General features: G+C 38.8%; 1 protein-coding gene across 7 annotated transcripts in view; it reads right to left on the bottom strand.

Annotated features, from left to right (window-relative positions):
- EPC1 (enhancer of polycomb homolog 1) overlaps positions 1,985-21,235 on the bottom strand; it is a 96,877-nt gene continuing 77,626 nt past the window's right edge. For 2 of the 7 annotated variants that reach the window (XM_018057165.1, XM_018057162.1), the window contains exons 3-15: positions 20,820-21,043; positions 20,201-20,407; positions 19,696-19,844; positions 18,415-18,574; positions 17,264-17,440; positions 17,094-17,183; positions 16,859-17,007; positions 14,607-14,959; positions 7,106-7,224; positions 6,940-7,026; positions 5,819-5,960; positions 5,350-5,713; positions 1,985-3,382 (exon numbers count right to left, since the gene is read on the bottom strand). In XM_018057165.1, the coding sequence (XP_017912654.1) occupies positions 3,310-3,382; positions 5,350-5,713; positions 5,819-5,960; positions 6,940-7,026; positions 7,106-7,224; positions 14,607-14,959; positions 16,859-17,007; positions 17,094-17,183; positions 17,264-17,440; positions 18,415-18,574; positions 19,696-19,844; positions 20,201-20,407; positions 20,820-21,043 (2,294 nt within the window). In that variant the 3' untranslated portion in view covers positions 1,985-3,309. The remainder of the gene's footprint in view (positions 3,383-5,349; positions 5,714-5,818; positions 5,961-6,939; positions 7,027-7,105; positions 7,225-14,606; positions 14,960-16,858; positions 17,008-17,093; positions 17,184-17,263; positions 17,441-18,414; positions 18,575-19,695; positions 19,845-20,200; positions 20,408-20,819; positions 21,044-21,235) is intronic. The other 5 variants (XM_018057167.1, XM_005687991.3, XM_018057169.1 and 2 more) reach the window with 3 other exon arrangements.

The following is a 21,235-nucleotide window of genomic DNA, read 5'->3' as shown; positions in this document are numbered from 1 at the left end:
TAGTACAGTGGTAATTCCAGTTATCTACTTTTAAGCGATTACTGTGAGAATGCACAGTTGTTACTGTAAGTACTCAGGAGTGGTGGTTAGTAGCTACACGCCAGCATTCCCTTGATGACCTGGTTCTCCTTCTCCTAAGATCTTCGTATTTCAATTGCTCTTTTAAGTCCTGCATTTCAGCTACTGTTAACACTGGTAGTGGCGTACATGGAAAGATGGCAAGAAATGTAGAGGCCAAAGACTCAGTTTTGAGTAAATTGCCTTGAAGTGTCAATGATACCAACTGGGATGTTCTCTGCATCTCACCTTAGTTACAGTCAAGTAGGAAAGTTAAGTGCTCCATGGATCTGACCATCACTGTCTGCTCATCTCATATTTCAAACAGGATGGGCTCAATAAGGACTCAATTTCTTGCTCTCCAATCCATTTGTAAACCTGCGGACAGTAGGCACTCATGAAGCAGACTGTGGGCCCAGGCCTTGTGCTACGTTTCATGTAGAAATTTTAATCCTAATCTGAATTCTTCTTGCATACATTTAAACCAGCAGTTTGAATTTTGATTATTTTTGGCTGTGCAGGGTCTTTATTGCTGCGCTTGGGCTTTTTCCAGTTTTGGCGAGTGGGGGCTTCTGTTGCAGTGTGTAGGCTTGTCATGTTGCAGAGCAAGGGCTCTAGGCACGCCGGTTTAGCGATTGCAGACCATGGGCTTAGTTGCCCCAAGGCACGTGGAATCCTCCAGGAACAGGGATGGAACCTGTGTGCGCTACATTGGCAGGTGGATTCTTAACCCCTGAACCCAGCAATCTTAATTTTTATAGTCACATTGATCAGCCAGGGTTTTAACTGCAAAGGCAGCTTTTTGTTTGTTTTTTTCTTCTTACAGAATGAACAGAACAAACAGTAGTTATCCAAATTGGAAATCTGTCCCTTTGAGACAGGGGGTTCTCTTAAAGGTAAGAATCAACTCTCCACCAACCAATCAGTGGTAGCTGTATTTATTATATCAAGGGTTAATCCCACTGTCCTGGTGGTTTCACCCTCATTCACAGCTTTAACTCCATCGAGTTCCGATCTCCAGACCAGGCGTCTCCCACTGCCTACTGGATGCCCCTACGTGGATGTCCAGTGAGTATCCCACACTGTCTAAAACTGGGCTTTTCCCACGCCCACTCCTTCCACAGTGCTCTCCAACTGTGGCCAGCTATTCAAACCAGATACCATGGGGTCATCCCTCAATCCCTTCTCTCAGGTACCTCGGTCTACTCAGTGAGCGCACCAGAATCTGATGACTCACCACCACCTGTGTCCCTACTGTCGCTCACTTGGATTACTGCAATGTGCTTCCTAAATGGGCTCCCCCTTTAGTCTGGCCTGAGAGCCGAGGCCAGAGTGAACCTGTTGCCGTCACATCGCTCCTCTGCTCCAAAACCCTCTCTCCAGCAGGGAAGAAGCCAAAGCCTTTGAAGTCGCCTATCAGACCGCGCCCCACGAGCAGGCTCCCCGGTACCTGCCAACCCCCCTGCTCCTCCCTTCTTCGCCTGAGCACCAGCCGCACTGCTGTTCCTTCAGTGAACCAGGCAGCCCCACCTCATACGCACCCACTCTGTTGCCCCTCCTTCATCTCTGTGAGCCCTTCCCTCCCCGCCTGACTTGAAACTACAACCTCCACCTCCTCCTGGCACTGCTTCTCCCCTTCGCTGCTTTGTGTTTCTCTAATACTCACCGTAACACAATTTACATTTTACTGATTCATTCTGCTTTTATCATCCAGTGAGATAAATTTCACAAGGGCAGTAATTTTTTCACCAGTGTAGGACCTAAAATAGTCCCAAGCACAGTAAGTAGTCGTTCAATAAATAACTTGAAAAAGTGAACTTAAGTCATTGCTCCCATTCCCACACCACCATCCCCTACGCCTTTATTGAATGGTTTAAAGTCACACAAGAGTTCTTGGGTTGCAAATAAAATCAAAGACCACTACACATTAGTTTGTCAACATGTAATGCCCTGGGTTTATTTTGTGAGAATTCTATCACAATTTTTTCCAGGTGGGATTAAAAACCTTAAGGATAATGTATGCCATTGGACTGGGCATTCAGACTTCGGTACTGACAAAGCACTAGTAGTAGTCTGTTAAGTACCATTCTCTTCACAGAAGAGAGGTCAAATATTTCCAAAGGAAGGCACCCGATATTTGTGGTTCTGGCCTTGCAGCCTTCTGGAGAATCTTAAAAGGAAAAAAGCTGGCTGGCTGTTTTTAGAAACTGGAATGATGATACACGTACAGCAATTACTGCATTCTTCTCCCTTATATCCTTTTTTTTGTAAGAACAAGTAAAGAATGAAGTCTTTTCAACAATTCGACAATAAAAAAGTACATTTTTTTTCTTCTTGTGCTAAAAAAAGGGCAAGACAACATAAACTCCAGTTGTAAGGACTCCGTTTGCATACTTGATTTAACACTTTTTTGGTGTGGAAGGAAATGGGACTACTGGGCCATGTGCAGAGCAGCAACATAACATTAGTGCTTTAAGTACCAGAACCCCCGCAGCTCTGCGGGCAGGCGGGGAGGGGGAGGGTTCAAGAGACTTCATTTTTAGCTTGTTACTTGTCCTAATGAGAGTAGACCAGGAAGATCCCCATTGAACAGTACATTCCCCATTTTTTTTTAAACTGATGCCTTTTTTTTTTTTTTTGTAAAATTCTGTATGTATGTCACCATTTTTTTTTTTTTTTTTCACATGATACACAGAAAACTCAGGGACCCAGAGGGGAACCAAGTTATGTTATACCATTTACAAAATACCAGGGAGTCCACGGCTACCTAACACATTTACTACAGCACAGGAACCAATGAAGGTACAGTGTACAAAAAACTGTAAACACGGCACAATAAATAGAGAAAACAGCAGGTTCCGCACCATGCACATGATGTGATGACACTTCATCTCGATACAATCTCACATCTCACACTCTTTGTTGCAATTTATTTCCCTCCCACCCCCCCGCCCCCAAGTGCAAAGCATCACAAATGAACATTTCTGTATTCAAGTAACGTATATACAAGGGTATTACAAATATGCAGTACTGTACAGATAATTGCTGTATTCTTAATTTACAGATGTTGATTTTTTTTCCTATTAACAGTAAGAAAAGAAAAGTTGAAGCATGAGAGATGAGCACTGCTGTCGAGTCCCCACAGCTGCCACAGAAACGCATGTGCTGCATTCCACCATCCCTTGCATTTGAAACGCTCCCGATGCATAGCACCTAGTCAAGTCCCCAGGCTGCGGCTCCGCTCCTGAGGAGCTACGTCACCTCCATGGCCACTGTGTTGTCTGCTATGTTGTTTAGTGCTGGCTTTTCTGAGTCATGATTTTCCCTGTTGAAGAAAAGAGGGCAATAGATTACTTCTCTGCAGTCAACTTAACCAATCGAGATGATCTTCCCAATGAAAGGTCTAGATGTTTTTAATAACCGAAAGAAATCTGACTCTTTTGGGACAGGACGGCAAGCAGAGGGCTATAAACCCTGATGCTTTATTATCAGGGACACAAGACCAGAAGTTAGGCTTGTGCTGCACATTCCGTAAGCAACTACATTACCAGTAAGACTGGAGCAGCACCCAAGCAAGCTAGATGGGAAACACATAAAGAATAGCCACACTTTTAGAGTTTCAATTTCCTCCTTGATTAGGCTTTTGCTAAGAATTTTAAAGAGGAGCGAAGTGAATGAGGGTCATTCACATCAGGCCTTCAAGTCTGGTTCTTTCCCCACGTGGAGCTGGGCAATCAGAAGACCAGGGTCTTAGCCGCTCCAGCCCTTCCACTGTTCTTAAGTAAAAGCAATCATTTATTGACTAGCTTTAACTACACCCAGAATACTAACGAAAATGGGATGAGTCTCCAGCAGATGACGACCACTTCTTAAGCTCAGGGGCATTCCCAGTGGTTCAGTGGTAAAGAATCCACCTGCAATGCAGGAGATGCAGGTTTGCTCCCTGGGTAGGGAAGATCCCCTGGAAAAGGGGATGACAACCCTCTCCAGTATTCTTGTCTGGGAAATCCCACAGACAGAGGAGCTGGCGGGCTACTGTCCATGGGGCTGCAAAGAGGCAGACATGACTGAAGCAACTGGGCACACACTTAAAAGTTCAAAAGGAGAAAGGATGCTTGGGTTAGAAACTAATAGCTATAGTCTGCTGCTACAAAGCTTGCCCCCCTGCCTGGGGCCACTCCCAGCTGAGAACATCTATGGATCAGCCTGGCATTCAAGACAAAGTCCAGCCTCCTCCTACCACTAACCTTTCCAATCTCTAGACAGACTAGTTACCTGTTAACCTCCGGTCACATCTGTATTTCCCTCCCTTTCTCCTTTTCCTCTTTGCCCAACCAAGATGAAATCTCATTTTCTAGAACATTCCCAGAATACCCTGGGTGTAAAAATACATATTAAAATTATAGCCACAATCTATACAATTAATGACAAGCATATAATGCTTTGTGACACTGCCAGAACAATTTTTACCTATTACCTACAATTCTATTATTTAACTTTTCACACTTTTATGCTTGTCCTCTAACTAAACTGAAAACTCCTTGTCTTTCTCTTATTTTTTCAGCAAAGTACTTTGTAGACAGCAAGATTTTAATTACTGTCAATATTTAAAACAGAATAGAGCCTGGGCAAACATTCTAAACCATCTACTGAAACCTAAGAAAACAAGTTGGCACAGTATAAAATAATGATGATTAGAAGTTAACCTGGCATGAATACTGTAACCCTTTATATTGCTTACAGTATTCAGAGCAGCTTAGTGACTAGCCATGGTGGGTTCTATCAATTCTGTCCACTTGAAAAGCTGTGGAAGAAATTATGAGCAAAAGAAACATTCTACAGAGAACTCCTTCCATCCAAAGGTGGAATAAAAGGTGAAAGTACTATAAGCTCTTATTATACAAAGAAAATGATGTCCCAATTATAGATGCTATGTTCACTATATGCCATTTAGTTCAAATTCTCAGCAGTATGTAATTACAACATTTACCTGTTCAGTTCTTACAAAAATAAGGAATTCTCATGTATACATTTTTAACGTATATAAGGAAAAGAGCAAAAAACATAGGGAATTCTCTGGCAGTCCAGTGGTTCACTGCTGTGACTCAGGTTCAATTCCTGGTCGGGGAACTAAGATCTCACAAGTCACAAGGCATGGCCAAGAACAAATGAAAAACCCCCCAGAAAACCAGAAAGGAGAAACAAAACACAAATAAATAAGTAGAGAGCAGTGCCAGAGAACTTAAGCTAGATCTCTCATTTTCAACACTCCGAGCTTCGGTAACTACTCACCGAGGGACGGCATCCACAGAGGATGACGACGGGACCTTGGAAACTTGACAGTTTGCTGCAGCAGCCAGCTTTAAGGCAGACGACGGGACAGCACTTAAAGTCCTAGGTATGTGTCGTGCATTTATAGGGGTGATAGAGTTTACAGTGGCAACTGATGAAGGTACAGTCAATCGAATGTTGTTCCCAATCAGAACCTGAGTTGTGGCGGAGTTGGCAGCGGTCGCCGGGTGACCCGGCGCACTGTGGGAACCCGCAGTCTGGGTCACACTTGCAGGCTGCAGCAAAGCCGGCCCTGCCGTCGACGGACTCGTGTGGACAAGTGCTGTGGGTGCAGTACTACTGAGGTGTAAGCCCTTGTATACTCCTAGGGAAAAGGAAAGACGCAGCTCAACAACTGCAACTCTGCTTTGGGTTTATCACTGACGTAGGTCACAAAAACAATCACGTGCTGACACGTCTCTCTCCCTACCTGAGGCTGGAAGGACGCCGTTCACCCCAATTCCAAGCACCACATCCTCCTTCATCTTGAATCCCATCAGTTGTTCCGATGTCACCAAAGCAGAAGCAGCAAATTGAGCACTAGCAGAATCCAAAGTCTTGGACACAAAACCCTACAAAGGAAAACACAGAGCAGAGCCAATCAGCACCACTCAGTTCCCAACGACTATTAAGCTACACAGCTGTATGCCAAGATCAGTCCGCATGCAAACCACAGTGGCAAACCACTGAAGTATCTTCATTTCTTCTTGACAGTCATAAATCTGATTAATATTCAGGTCATCTTGTAACCCGAGGATTATAACGTTAAAAAATAAATTCTTTTTTGCTGTACATCGGATTTTGGACCTTATTTCCCAGGGATTGAACCAACACTCCCTGCATTGGAAGGTGGAGTCTTAACCACTGGACCGTCAGGGAAGTCCCAAGGATTATGGATTTTGATCTTATGTGACAATATATAATATGAAATTACCAAAATAAACCTTTAAAATGTGGAAATGGTAAACCTCCAACACAAAGTGTTAAACAAGAAACATGCTAGTAAAACATTTCAGTGATTTGCAATGAATCAATGCATGAATAAATTCATATAATGAATGAGTGAGTAGGCAAAACTCCCTTCACCAAACTTACACACATACATACACAACCTAAGGCAGCCAAGGGACAGTAAGGTAACTACCCCTTTAGAACAGAGGAACAAAACATCAATCGCATCCTAACTCAGCCTGGAGATTAAGAGGCCCCTTGAATTTTTTAAATGATATTTTCCTCTCAGATGTCTAGAGACACAAATCTCAGCCTTCCGTTAAGTTCTATAAATGTGCTTAAATGGCCAATATTTATCATGCTTTAGGTTCAAAAGTGATTTCTTTTAATAGTAAAAGAAGTTATTTTAGCATAATTTTTAATACATTTTAAGAAGAATTAAAAAGTTCTCCAGATAATGAGCTGGGTGGGGCTGTAAGTTAAAGAGGTACATTCACAGACTACAAGATCAGGCTTGAGGACAGGGTCTCCATCTCATTTGCGCTTTTAGGTTTTACTTTTTTACAATAGGAAGCAGAGGGTGACAGCTTCTATACTCACCTGTAATGTTCTTTCTAAACCCTGTATAGAATGGCTATGATGTAGATTCAGGCGAAAGCCACTTTTCTGCTGGTTAGATGCAAGGCTCTATGACAACAGTTGGTAATTAGAGATGAACTCTGGTGGGAAACATGAGGGATAATCATAAGACAGACAAATCCCTCACCTGTGGCATGGTGGTGGCGGAATTACTACTTGCTTGCTGTTGCTGAATTTGTGCAAGCTGCTGTTTCTGCATGAGTGCCAGCTGCTGTTGATGTTGCTGGTATTGTTCGGCTGTAAATGCTGAACATAAAACGAGAGAACACTTTATAGAAACGCACAGCTATCACATGCAACTTACAATACATGAAAACAAATTTAAGCATTTAAAAAAATTGCGCAAAATGAAAGCATTTGAGCATCCTGTTAAAGATCACTTCTGAATGAGAATTTCAGCATTTTTATAACCACGCTTGACAAGAGTGGCTTGAGTTTAAAGAGAAATAAAGTGAAACTTTGAGTTGCACATACCAAAGAGAAGTGCTCACTTCCCAAGCTTTGAAACCATTATTTTTTTGGTAAGCTGTGACACTTGTGCTAGACAGTGTAAAAGGTAATACCAGCTTTTTTCAACCGCATGTTGGAAATTCAGCTTTGCACTGAGCTTAAGAAGAGATACAATAATTACCATCTGGTGTCTTTATTTATTCATACTACTGTCCTAATCCATTCAGATGATCTCCAGCAGTTCTGTGCAGAAATACTAGCTGTTTTACATAGTTCTGAATTTTAGTCATTACAAATATTTCCTCCATATGAAATATAAGGTTGTTGGTTTATTACCTTTTTTTTTTTTAAAAAAAAAAAGAACCCATCCTTTAAGTTTAACAGGAAGAAAAGAGGCTCCAAAGGTTAATTAATTTTCCCCACCCAATTAACCCACCTGGAAAAAATCCAGTCAATAAGAACGGAGTTGTTTATGTTGGCTTACTGTACAGAATGATGTCTGAGGAAAGACACTGTGTTATGCTACTTATGTTTGTCTATGGAGAGCTCAGTTCTAAAAAAAACAAACAAAAAAATGTTCATTTATTACCCCCCCAAAAAGTGTGTGCAGTTTTTAAAAAGGAAAACCTTTTTCTTTTTTTTTTTTGCCAATTTAAAAAAAAAAAAGAAAAAAACGTACATACAATCCCAACATCTGACTTTAAGGCTTCTTTAAGAAGCCTGTGGTGTTTGGGCGAGAATTATTTCAGAACAGAAAAAAAGGGTTAGCATGCATCCTCAGTCACTAGGGAAACTATAAACCATGCATATTCCCTCAATCTAAGGTTTAATGTCTTCAAAATACTGTCAACTAATCTGTCATCTTCAAAGATGTTTTGATAATTTATTTAGAATATTACATCATCAAGTTTTGCAATTTTCCCTTATAACTCATGAGAATCTTTATCTTCTGGGGCAGAGTTTCTGCCTAGGACAACTAGAAAATACTTAGCTAGAAGTTAGGTAGAAATTCTACCATATTTTAAACAAGTCAGAAAACTGTGACATAATATTTCAGAAAACCTCTGAAGTTGCAGTACTTACACAGACTTTCATACTTGAGCTGAACTAATTTCCTGGGTTACAAAGGCAAAAAATCATTTGTTGGAAAAACTCTACCATTTATTTTCCTATTTTTGGTGTTACACATCTGTTTAGTTGATATATGTCCTGTGATGAGATTCTTCTTTTTATTTAGTCAGTCATGCTCGATTCTTTTGCGACCCCATGGACTATGTCCCCAGGCTCCTGTGTCCACAGGACTTCCCAGGCAAGAATACTGGAATGGGTTGCCATTTCCTTCTTCAGGGGATCTTCCTGGCCCAGAGACTGAACCCATTATCGCCTGATTGGCAGGTGGATTCTTCACAACTGAGCCACTAGGGAAGCCCTGTTTTTTTCCTACTATGTTGGTAATCCTCAGCTCTGAACTCTGCAGGAAAAATTCTTTATTGATAAATACATTTTTCTCTTGATAAAAGGATAATCCATAAATAGTTTCATAAAAGCAAGTTTCTGTCAAAATGACCATTTCTATATAACAGAAATAAGTTAAATCAGAACTTAAAAAAAATTTTTTTTAAATAAGGCTGTCTTGAAACAGATTACAATTAACATAATATTTATCTTTATGCTTAAAAAATTTCATAAAAAGAAACTGCTTAATGCCAAAAAGACAATTTAAGTATTGCTAATATGTTTTTGCATCATCTACTTTAATTTCCTAAGCTTGAGTGAGTTGCCTAAATCTTGAATTTCCTGGTAGGAGATGCTTAATAAACTTGAAAAAACAACAACAACAACAAAAAACCCCATTACTGGAAGGTTACATCATTACATACCTAAAAAACAATAATTTAGCATTCACTAGAATAGATCTGTGTTCAGAACTCCATTTATATGAATGAAAATATTCTTTTGCAGAACTTTGCTGGTGTTTGTGACTTAAAATTAGCAATATTAAGTTATAAATCGATTTCAATAAAGGTTACAAATATTTTACCCTATTTAAGTCAACATTTCAGTCCTCAGTCTCGGAGGGTTTTGTGAATTTCATTTTTTAAACAACTGTTAACTTCCTAATGCAGATCTAGAAATTAAAAAAAATGCGACCAACACTTTAGATCACTAACACTCACTGTGATTTTAGATCCCTATGTTAAGCCTATTTCTTACATATCTCTATACTCTAGAGTCTAGTTATAAAAATTTCCCTGGACATTTCTGATAAATGTTCTAGAAGAAATGCACAGTATCATATATGCCAGAAGTGATGGTAGTAAAAAACATGGGTCTAGGGGCCAAGAGATACTGATTTTCCTTTCATTCTCAGCTTTATCATAATTAGCTGAGTATACCTAAGGAAATTACTTAATCTTCTGGACCTCAGTATATATCTAAAATATACAAGTACTAAATCAGGTGATCATTAAAGTCCTTTTCAAGACATAACATGCTAAAGGGTTTTAGATTTCTTCTGAAAAATAACAATTCCAATCCAAAAGGCTGTATGGATGAGTAAAGGAAAGCTTGGACAAACGTCAGGTAATAAATCTGGGCAAATAAAAGCTGAACTGGGTTTCACATTGTTCCTTACACAGGAAATTAAGATGACCTTGAATGCCATATAATTCAAAGCCTAACCAAATTCTAAGTGGAAATAAACCAAAATGACCACATTTCCCTAAATCTCTATCAAAAGGTTTTAGGTTGTATGTCTACCTTTAGATATGGTGTGGTAGTCAAGTTTACAATTCACATGAAGAGGGACAAGCTGGTCTGGTGAACAGATCACCAAACCTAGGATCTGAATCGTTTCACAGAACCAAAGAATGTTAGATCAGGAGAGTTTCTTGGTGATTTCCTCTATAACCTCATAATACAGATGAAGAAACTTTCATTTGAGATCACAAGGATTTTAGTAGTGGAAACTGCTAAACTACCCTGAAACCAATGAGATTTTAAATACAGAAAGAAATAGACAAAAGTTTGTTTTAGATTTAATATCATTTACAAAAAAAAATCCGACGTTTTATGTAGCAACAGTGTGCCTCATGCTTGTAGAGCCCAGAAACCACTGCTGTTTGGGTAGCTTCTAACAATTCTCTCAGGGTAGGAATTTAGATGAAATAATCTAAAACTTCATGAATCTACTTCTTATGCAAGGAACTATCATGTGCCGGGTACACCAGCCCTGGAACAGTCTGGTGTTCAGACTGCTGGCCTTTAAGTCACATTCCTATAGCTGGTGCAGATCAGTGGAATAATTGGGGGAGGTATGGGGAGAGTGACAGATAATTTCAAAAAGAAAACAATTTCAAAATTTGAAAATTCAGTCTGAGGTGATAGATTCTAGGTTATCAGAATATACACTATGTTTTATAAACAAACAAACCCAAACGTCTATTTTAAAAGATACTCATCAATTAGAAATTTCTTTGAGCAGTATAAAGCAGAAAATTATTTTATTGCAAGAAAGAGAGGTCACTTTAAAGAAATAAACATATCTGAAATGACTCCACACAGTATTACCGTATGACCCCTTAATCAGTAAGCTTGAATTGATAGTATGGAGGTCACAAGCACTTATCAGTTATCTAAAATACCCAATCTGAAAACAAAAATTTGTTGTAATTCATTTGATAACAAACTACAACCAAATCTGAATTCATCTGGCTGCAAACGTCTTGAACACGAGATTCCTTGTGGTCAAACCTGCCACTGAGTGTGACTATTCTCGCACTTCACTACACAACCATAGGACTATTAATGTATTTTACTATGGGGACCACCCCAGACTCTGCTGAGCAAGTAATTCGGAGTTTTGAAACATATTTGGATAAGGATAAGGTCCTACAAATGAAAAAAATCTAGTAATGAAAACATTTAGTGTTCAAATCTAGTTACTGTCCTACAATAAGATTAAAATTTTATGCCAACTAATAAGGGCCTACTACTATACAGCACAGAAAACGCTCCTCAACACTCCATAATGACCTATATGGGAAAAGAATCTAAAAAAAGAGTGGATAAATGTATTAATACATGTATAACATTCAGTTTGCTGTACCGCAGAAACTAAGACAACATTGCAAATCAACTATACTCCAATGGAAATCTAAAAAAAATTTTTAATGCTACAAATAGAAGTAAACTGTGCTACTGAGTAAGCTACAGATAAGGAGACTTAGAAACTATCAATCTAGCTACAAATTTCCCATTGACTTACAAAAATAAATCTACCCTGCAGATACGGAAGTTTAGGAAAATGACTTAAAATGCTGATAAAATTTCACTGAGAAACAGGAATTCAAATCTTGAATATATAATGGTGGTTTAAAAATCACTTTTCTGTTTTCAGTCTTTCTGAATTAGAGTCCTTCCTAATTATGAAAAAAGGTATTAATTCTGAATCTGTTATCCTTTCAAACACATGCAAATGAACAGTCATGCAACCAACAGTAAGTTTTCAAAGATTGTTTATTTTTTCCTTTTTCTTTTGTCTGCACCTCACGGCTTGTGGGATCTTAGTGCTCTGGCCAGGGACTGAGCCTGAGCAGTGAGAAAGTGTGAAGTCCTAATCACTGGACTGCCAGCGAATTCCTCTAAGACATTCTTGTAGATAAAAGTATGAGAAAAATATTCTTGAAAATTGTCTAAATCACATTTTTACTAAAGACTATTTAAAATACATGACTTATCGTTAAGTACTAAAATCTAGTTCTAGAAGCTCTAACATCATGTCACTCTGCTGTACCGTATTCAGAATACCAAGCACTCTAGCACCTGACGACCCATCTGGCTGCACAGCTATGCAAAGTGGTGAAGGCCGGGAAGCAAGCAAAAGACACTGACACTTGCCTACGGAAGCTCTGCGCTAGGGCACACGCCCTGTGCTGGCAACGACTGGCTTCAGGCGCCATCATGAGGCTTCCTATTTGGAAGTGAGAAGAGGCACTTCTAGAGGATTACCCAGAAAAGGGATGATCAGTCCAGAGGGCATTACTCTGTCACAGCACACATATTAATATTTAAAACAATGATAGAATAATAAAAAGTGGCTAAATTGACACCCACGTATTTGGCTTAAAACAGCAGGCAAGTGTATCAGCTGACTCGTATGTCACATAATGACTGGTTAAGGTCTAAAGTCAGTGTGGTAAGTATTAAGCCTAAAAAAATTCCTTTAGCAAGTACCATGATGAGTCCATCTCCTTCTTTCAGTTAAGTCCAACACAGCCAGATTTTCCTCTGGCATCAGACTAGATCAGAGTTTTTGTGGCTGAATTCCAGACAGAGTAGTTTCATTTGCATTTAGGGGCTATGACAAATTTAAAAAAAAAAAACAACTTCTTTAAAAAACTACATCAAACAAGATGAGATCTTAACAGAGGGTAAGGCAGCAACGCAAGCACTGACGCTGCAGAAGGAGCCGCAACAGCCTCACTCCCCTCATCCCCAGAGTGGCTCACGCTTCTAGTTCAACTGTGCCTGGAATCCTCTGTAACAGCTGAACTGCTCAAGTTTTCCTTTCCTCCAGGGGAATTCAATGAAGTTAGAGGTACACATGACATGAGTTCCCTGTTATATACTTTACAGCGAAAAGCTTTAGGTTTCTGGGATATTCACAAACATGAAAGAATAAAGTGTTACCCTAAAGCAATTCTGTAAGTATACAGAAAGACCTAGGAAATTTACGGGAAAATTGAGAATTAAGTGCAAGAGAAAACAAATGATAAACCCACCCATTTAATCTGATTACATATATGGGGGAAGGAAATAATGGAAAAGAAAATTACACAGTTATTAAAGATTTTTTCAGCTAAATTTTCGGTAATACTATTGTTCCATGTTCATCTTTTAACATTCATTGGCAAACATAAATCAAGTCAGTGTTACACTATCAACACTCACTTAAGTAGTATAGCAAAACAATTTATGTGAAAAAGATCATATAAGATCCTTAAGATAGTTATACAACTTGAAGAAATGGAGAAGATAAGAAATTGGTCTAACAAGCCAGTTTTCTACATCTAGTCCCAAAGAATTTTAAACAACTTAATCTTTATCAGGGAAACATAAGTTTATACTATTAAAATCTCTACACTCACACCATATAAGACCTTCATGCTGAAAAATCCTTTTGACTTTTAAGACTATAAAAGCAGAGAGAAACTGAATCTTCATGATATAGACTCCAAAATTAATGGGATTATAAGTTATCTGTTAGGTAGGCCTCAGAATACTTTAATTATCTTCTACTTGATTTCTCCAATGGGTTTATATTTCTTATGAGCTGAAAGACTTCCCTTTCATGGAAGTACTTTATTTCTAATCACAAAGAATATTAATTTATGGAAACTTTTCTGAAGGTAATGAGGCACATTTTCATATTTATTAGGTTTAACTGTAGCCTTACCAGATAATTAGGGGGACAGATTAAATTATCTTTATAGCCCTTTCAAAATCTGTATTTAAATTATCTTTATAAATATCTGCAGTAACAACTTTAACAGTGAATTTCTATAATCTACATGCCTCAAACAACTGGCATTTGCTTTAAAATAGAAAACTAAAATTTGGGGAATATTTTAAGTAGATGGCATTTATATGAGACCCATTTCACAGTGTAGGCATAATGCTAAAGTACATATTACCTGAAATGTTTCCAAATTATTAGAATAATCCTTAAACTTAGATGTTCTTTGAAAAGTTAGTGGCCCTCTTATAAATTATTCTGAATTACTATGTCAGCAGAAAAAGCATGGCTATCTATCAAGTTGCTGGCTTACTTTAAAGCAGTCTAGTAAAAGCCCAGAAAAGTATCCACCATCAATTTACGGTCCATTTTCTTTCCATATTATTTGAAAACAAATAGCTGAATCCTGGTGGTTCATGAAGTGCAGCAGGAAACAAATGCCAAACATTATAAACAGCACTAAAATTCTTGGGTCTGCAGAAATGTTTAAATGAAGACACATGGACAATCGGGATTCAAATAAATACTTAAACCTAGATTTAAAAAAAATACTATTTTAAGAGAAGGGGACTTTTCGCTGAAAGAATAACAGACCACATATTCCCCAAACTGAGGAACCCGAGGCTTCTACAGAAACGCACATCAAAACGAATGAACGTACCGAAGTGTGCTGACCCACTGCTGCTTTTGCTCTGCGTAGAGGTACCGCATGTCTGGGTCCCGGGTTGTGCTGTGCCTGCTCGATTTGTACTCCTGTACAATTTTCGACAGGAGAGTTCGTCATTGTCACTCTCATGTAGGGATGGTGTCCGAGGCCTAAAATGCCGCCATCGACATGATTTGATATTGACGAGTATCTGACTGAGGTCTTTAGACAAAGATTTGTCCGAGGTATTTGTTTCTGAGGTATTGGCAGGCTGATTGACTGGAGAATGTTGTGGTGAGGAAAGCATGTCCAGATCCAGATGGCGAAACACGCCGTCGTAGTCTGAGTGCGCTCTGTCCAGTAAGACCCTGATAAAAACCAGTCAGAAAATGTATGTAAAACAGCTATTCAGAAATTACACAAGAGTTTTTTTTCTCTCGCCTCCCCAAGTCCCCCAAAGCCATCTCATACCAAATATTTAAAAGCTATAAATTTGCTCATTTCAGTATTTGGCTCTGTAAGGCTAAACTCTCAATTTCTGTTAAGGTTCTTGCACTTTTTAATGGTTCGATTAGAGAAGAAAGTACTCCACCTTGAAGAATAAAGTATGCTGTCCACCTTACAACAGAAAGCCTTCTAACCATATGTTACTGTCACCATACAAGAGAATTTGATCTTTCACTTCCATTACAAAGCACCAAAACATTTATGAAGCATTGCTAACGTATCTGTTCCTTAAGCAAAAAGTTTTGTTTTTTTTTTTTGACGGAGTAGGTAGCTTCCCTGGTGGCTCAGAGGTTAAAGCGTCTGCCTGCAATGTGGGAGACCTGGGTTCGATCCCTGGCTCGGGGAGATCCCCTAAAAAAGGAAATGGCAACCCACTCCAGTATTCTTGCCACAGTCCATGGGGTCGCAAAGAGTCAGACGTGACTGAGCAAGTGACTTAACTTAACTAAGGTAGGATAAAAACAATAAAAGTATGTGATCTTTGGATATTTTACATTATTAAAATTTCTTACAGACAAAATATTTGAAGTCACCACTCGAGAGGATTTATTTTTACTTTATTTATATAAACTTTATAAATGAATCCATCTTAAAATGCTAACTAATGCTAGTATAGAATAAAATATAGTCAACATAGAGAACTTTCACTACTAATGATGAGGTTGAAAAAGCACTCAATAAAATGTGTCTTAACTGTATAATTCTAAACTGACATGAAGTGATAACAACTGCAATTAAGATCAAAAATGAAAGAAACGTGTATAAGTCATTAATTTACTGTAAATTATACCCTTAGGTTTCTTCCTGAAGGCACCTTGATCTGTTTTGCCTTTTAATTTTTTTTCACTAATACCATACATGAGTCTTTCTTTTCCTTCGCTTTCATGTGTTTGGCAATCCCTCCCTTCCCCACACAACTTCTCACCTAAAGACCTCCAGAGCATCAAGACTCCATCAGGTCTAGACAAAGGCAGGTGTCCTGACAAGCTGAGGTCAAGATCAGGTCCCGCATGGAGCCAAGAGCCTTTCCTCTGATGAGTTAACTCAGTGTCCTAGTTATACGACATTTCTTAGCCTATTTAATCCTATTTCTCAGTATCTCCCAAAACACCTAAAATAATTTTGGGTAATTTCTTTAATGTCATATGGGATTCCCTGATAGCTCAGTTGGTAAAGAATCCACCTGCAATGCAGGAGACCCTGGTTTAATTCCTGGGTTGGGAAGATCTGCTGGAGAAAGGATAGGCTACCCACTCCACTATTCTTGGGCTTCCCTGGTGGCTCAGCTGGTAAAGAATCCGCCTGCAATGTGGGAGACCAGGGTTTGATCCCTGGGTTGGAAAGATCCCCCATAGAAGGGAAAGGTTACCCACTCCAGTTTTTCTGGCCTGGAGAATTTCATGGCCTGTATAGTCCATGGGGTCACAAAGGGTCAGACACGACTTTTTTAATGTCATACAATTTATGTAATCATGATATACACTTGCTTTCATCTATCTCTGAGGACAGATATCTGAGGTTTTCAATTTTGAGAAGAAGAGCAGATCCATTAGGGAACCACTAGTTATGCATTAAAAGCTACTGTTGTGTAACAGGTAACAAAGTGGCAAAGTATCTTAGTCAAAAAAACACACAAACCAGTTAAGAAAAGGAGGTGGGAACAAATGAGCTCTTTGGAAGGATCACCTCATTTTAAACTTTAGCCTGCCTCCATCACCCACATCTAAGACATCCCTCTGCTAGGAGCAGAGATGCCTCACCTTCCACCGCGCCCAACCCGTCTTCGTGCAAATCCGATGCACCGCTGGGGCACGGTCAGGGTGGTCAGGCAGTATCGGTATCGCACATCCCCTATTCCTCCGTCGCTAGGACTAGTCCAAGGCCAGTTGCCAGTTTGGTCTAAGTGAGGCTTAAAAAGAAAAATCCGAATTGTTATTTATTTTTTGTCAACTAAAGGTAAACTGTTTGTTACTTACAAAGACAATCCACACTTACAGCGTAGTACTGACAGCCTGCCTTCCTTCGGAAAGCAAAAGGGCCATCGGGATCATTCTCTTCCTCAGCTTCTGAAGAGCCAGACAGAACCTTTAAATAAAAGGCAGCGCATCAGATTGTGTGCCTTCCTATGTTCCTCATCTGCGTTCACAGAAAATCCTTGCACTCACCTGGGAGAGAGGCTCTTCGTCCGAGCTGGGGAAGTCATACTGGTTCAGGTCTTTAGCGTTAAAGACCGGCAGCGTGGTGGGGCTGGCCTGTTGAGGAGCAGCAGCAGCAGACGAAGGTAAGACTTTGGGCTTCTTTTCATATTTACGTTTAGGTCGGATAAGATCAGCCTTATCTTGCTGCAATACAGTCATGAATTAAACACCAGAAATCATGGTCAACAAACTCAAAGTTTGGGGGAAGTTTTAAAAAAAAGTTTACTGCTAACATGAACTCATAGGAGATACAAGACTCTTACGTTTTGTCATTTTCTAATGTAAAAGTCTTAGAGGTTGTTCTCTGTGAAAACATGAATATGTTCCTACAACTTAAACAGGGTCATAAAATACTTTGTTTCAATTAAAGTAAAAGAAGAGAAGTTCTCCTGAAATCCTTTAACTACAATTAGTATTTACTGCTGGCTTCTATATATTTTTCTCAACTTTCTACAAAAATTCTAGGAGATAATTTTTTAAAAGGAACTTTTAGTTAGTCTTCATCCTAAAGAAGTAACAAATCAATACTGGGAAAGTAATGATGAAAACATATACACAAGGCAAACTTCAGATAACTGTAAACATGGTGAAAACAAATCCATAGTACTGAGGTATTAAAAAAAATAAAGAGCAGTAAAGACTTGCTAGCTCTACAATGAAAGCAAATGGGGAGCAGTTTTAGAGGATAAAGATATGAAAGCACTAAAGCAGGAAACAACTCAGGGATAAAATAATAGGCAAGAGTGATGAATACAGTTGCACATTAGAAATACACATGGCAGGTGAGGGCAGAGGTGAGGAGAGATGAATTTGAGGCGGAGGCAACAGGCAGGGAAGATCAGAGGCAAAACTGGTATTTGGTAGGAAGAAACAGATCATGGCAAGTATCATGTTTGTGTAAATATATTAAGTATTTATATCAAGGTTTATGAAGTTTATGGCATTATGGTTTTTAAAGAAAAGTTAATGAAACTATTAGGTATCTCTCTTTGCAGTTTCTACTGCTATATCTATAGGCCAGTCTTAAATCAAAAGCTGGCTTTCATGGTAGGGTTTATAAACAGATTTCTGCTTTTTACTCCGATTCTAATGATAAAAACCACAAGCATTCTGATCACCTTATTAACTTTAAACTCCTTCACGTCCATCGCCTCCTGGTGCTTGAACTGACTGCTGTTGGCGATGGGGACGAGGGGGATGCTGTACGTGGGCTTCACGGGCTGCCTCTGAGCCATGACCTCAGACATGATCTCCCCACTGTAGTCACCCAGATTATACCTGAAATGTTATGAAAAGGTTTACAGAGTTAGTTCTTATAAGCACTTATCATCATGATGACTAATAACTAACACAGTTATTAACTATAAACCCTGATGAAACTTAAGGTAAGATTACAGGTAAACTACCTGATGAATGCTTATTAAAAGTAAAGATTACATAATTCCTATTGCTTCTTTTACTTTCTGGCTTATGGCTTTATCATGCAACCATTAACAGATAACCATGGTGGGGGAGAGGGGGATTTAATTTTAACATAGCAATTTTGGTGACAGATTTGGTGGAGATGCTGAAATTCATGCCTGAAATGGTACTGAGGAACTTTCTGTTAATTTGAGTTGCCTGTGCCATAAAACTAATTTTTCTGAAATGAATCATAAGAAATTGAATAGTGGTTTCCTTTGGGAATAGGGACCTGGAAACAGGGGAGTGTAGCCTGAAGTTTTCACCGTGTTTCTGCTGAAGGATTGTGTGTGTGTATTTAGTCGCTCAGTCGTGTCCAACTCTTTTGCAACACCATGAACTGTAGCCTGCCAGGCTCCTCTGTCCATGGGATTTTTCAGGCAACAATACTGGAGTAGAATGCCATGCCCTCCTTCAGGCGATCTTCCCAACCCAGGGATCGAACCCACATCTCCTGCGCTGCAGGTGGATTCTTTACTGCTGAGCCACCAGGGAAGCCACACTGAAGGGTTATCTAGGTATTAAGAATACAGGCCTTTCCCCCATCCCTGTTTTATACCTTTCTGTTAAAAAATCTCAGCAAGTGTTAAGAAAAAATTCAGTATCTTTAGTAAACAAAATAAAAACTTTAGAAGTGACAAATGTTCTCTCCCTCACAGATCTGCACTAACTCAAGTTAAGTCTAAAGGAAAATGATTTTGAAATGGAAGTATCCTGCATGACAATTTTACTGAATCCAGTCACTTTAAAAGTGAAACTAGAGACAGGAAGGCATGTAAAATTACACAAAGTACATCAACACCACATATTTCAACAGTCTCTAACTATTATTAAAGGAATGTGTCTCTGGAGTTACAGAAAACTGCTTAGGAAATAAATGACCTCTACACAAAATTCTAAGGGTGCTGTGCTTCTCATGCTATTAAAACATACTTTACCTCTTTTCCATAATTTCCAGTGTTAAGTGCAATAGCTCTCTTTTACTCTTTTCTCTTCTTTTTATCATCTCTAAAATAGTAACAGCCCGGCTTAGGTCTCGACGCAGCTTAAGCATTTTTTCATAAGAGGCTTCATCATTTTTGCGATTCTGCAAGTATGAATTTGCTTGTTTAATGTCAGTAAGCATTTCTGAGTATAGCTGGTGACATATGTATATATATATTTGAAAGGTGAAATTAGAATTTAAAGACACTGAAAGGGAACATGGATCACCGGGAAATCAATTTTGAATATGGTTTTTAATGAAACAACATAAAAAATATATCATTAATAACTCAGTAATGAATTTAAAGGCAGATTCATTTAAAATTAACATTTTTCATTATAAAATGTAGAAAGTCTTTCTAAACACAAAACAGGTTTCTGATGATGAAGCATTTATAACTATAAATATATTTTCTTACATCAAAAAAATTACAAAAAACTCTCCCCAGGTTTCCTTACTTTCCGCGTCTGCATTTTTTCAGTTCGTCTTCTAAAAGCCACGTAAGGATCATTTGTGCTCGAACCATCTCGCTTCTCTTGTTTTACTGATGGGATGAGAGATGGACCTCGACAGTTTTTTCTCTTTTTAATCCAGTATTCATAAACTTCTCTAATTAATTCATCGTCTTCTTTTAGCAGTAGTTTGGCTTCCTGCAGACTGACTGGCTAAATGTAAAATCATTATGTCATTTTTATATAATACAAAGAAAAGGTTCAAAAGTACTTCTAATTTAAATGACAATAACCAGAGTAACAGTATTAATAGCAAATATGCTGAGTACCTTGTACATGTCAGATAAGGAGCTAGATGCTTTATGTAAATTATTGTATTTAATTTTCACAACAATCTTGTAATGTTTGTCATCTCTATTTTACACATTGGGAAACAGACACACATAGAAATTTAAACCTTCTGCTGAAGGTTATATAGGCTAGAAATGGACAGAGATATGAATTCAAGCTTGTCCAGAGCCTGCTCACTTGCCCTCTTTCTAACTTTACACTGTTTTCACACAAAGAGATACTTATATATATATACTATATACACAGGTTCATTACATATACAGTGAAGCTGTACCTGCTGACCACTGCCTTTTTCTAGACGGTCAATCATCTCCTCAAACTGCAATGGGCAGATGTCCATTTTCTTCTTCAGTTTATTCACAAATACTTCATCTTCAGAATCCAAATCATAATCGGGCTGCTCAGCATCCAAACTAAAAGCTGACAGAAGAAACCACACGCGATCATTTATCGCGTGGAAACGTGGATAGAAACCTCTCACTGATATCTGGGCTATCTCTAGGGAAACAGGGAAGATTTTAAAACAGATTTTGTTTTCAGACTTGAATACAATCTAAGCTTCCTGCATTGAAAGTTTAAGAAAGAAGACCATCTTTACTGCTACAAGTGATAAAAGACTGGATGTGACCTGTGACCCCGTCCCACACAAAGCAAGCTAGAAGCCCACTAGTAAAAACAGAAAGAGATTGT

The sequence above is a fragment of the Capra hircus genome, chromosome 13 (assembly GCF_001704415.2).
Source record: "Capra hircus breed San Clemente chromosome 13, ASM170441v1, whole genome shotgun sequence".
Classification (NCBI taxonomy): domain Eukaryota; kingdom Metazoa; phylum Chordata; class Mammalia; order Artiodactyla; family Bovidae; genus Capra; species Capra hircus.
The sequence above is the reverse complement of the archived record's forward strand: the minus strand, read 5'-3'. Positions and strand labels throughout refer to the sequence as shown.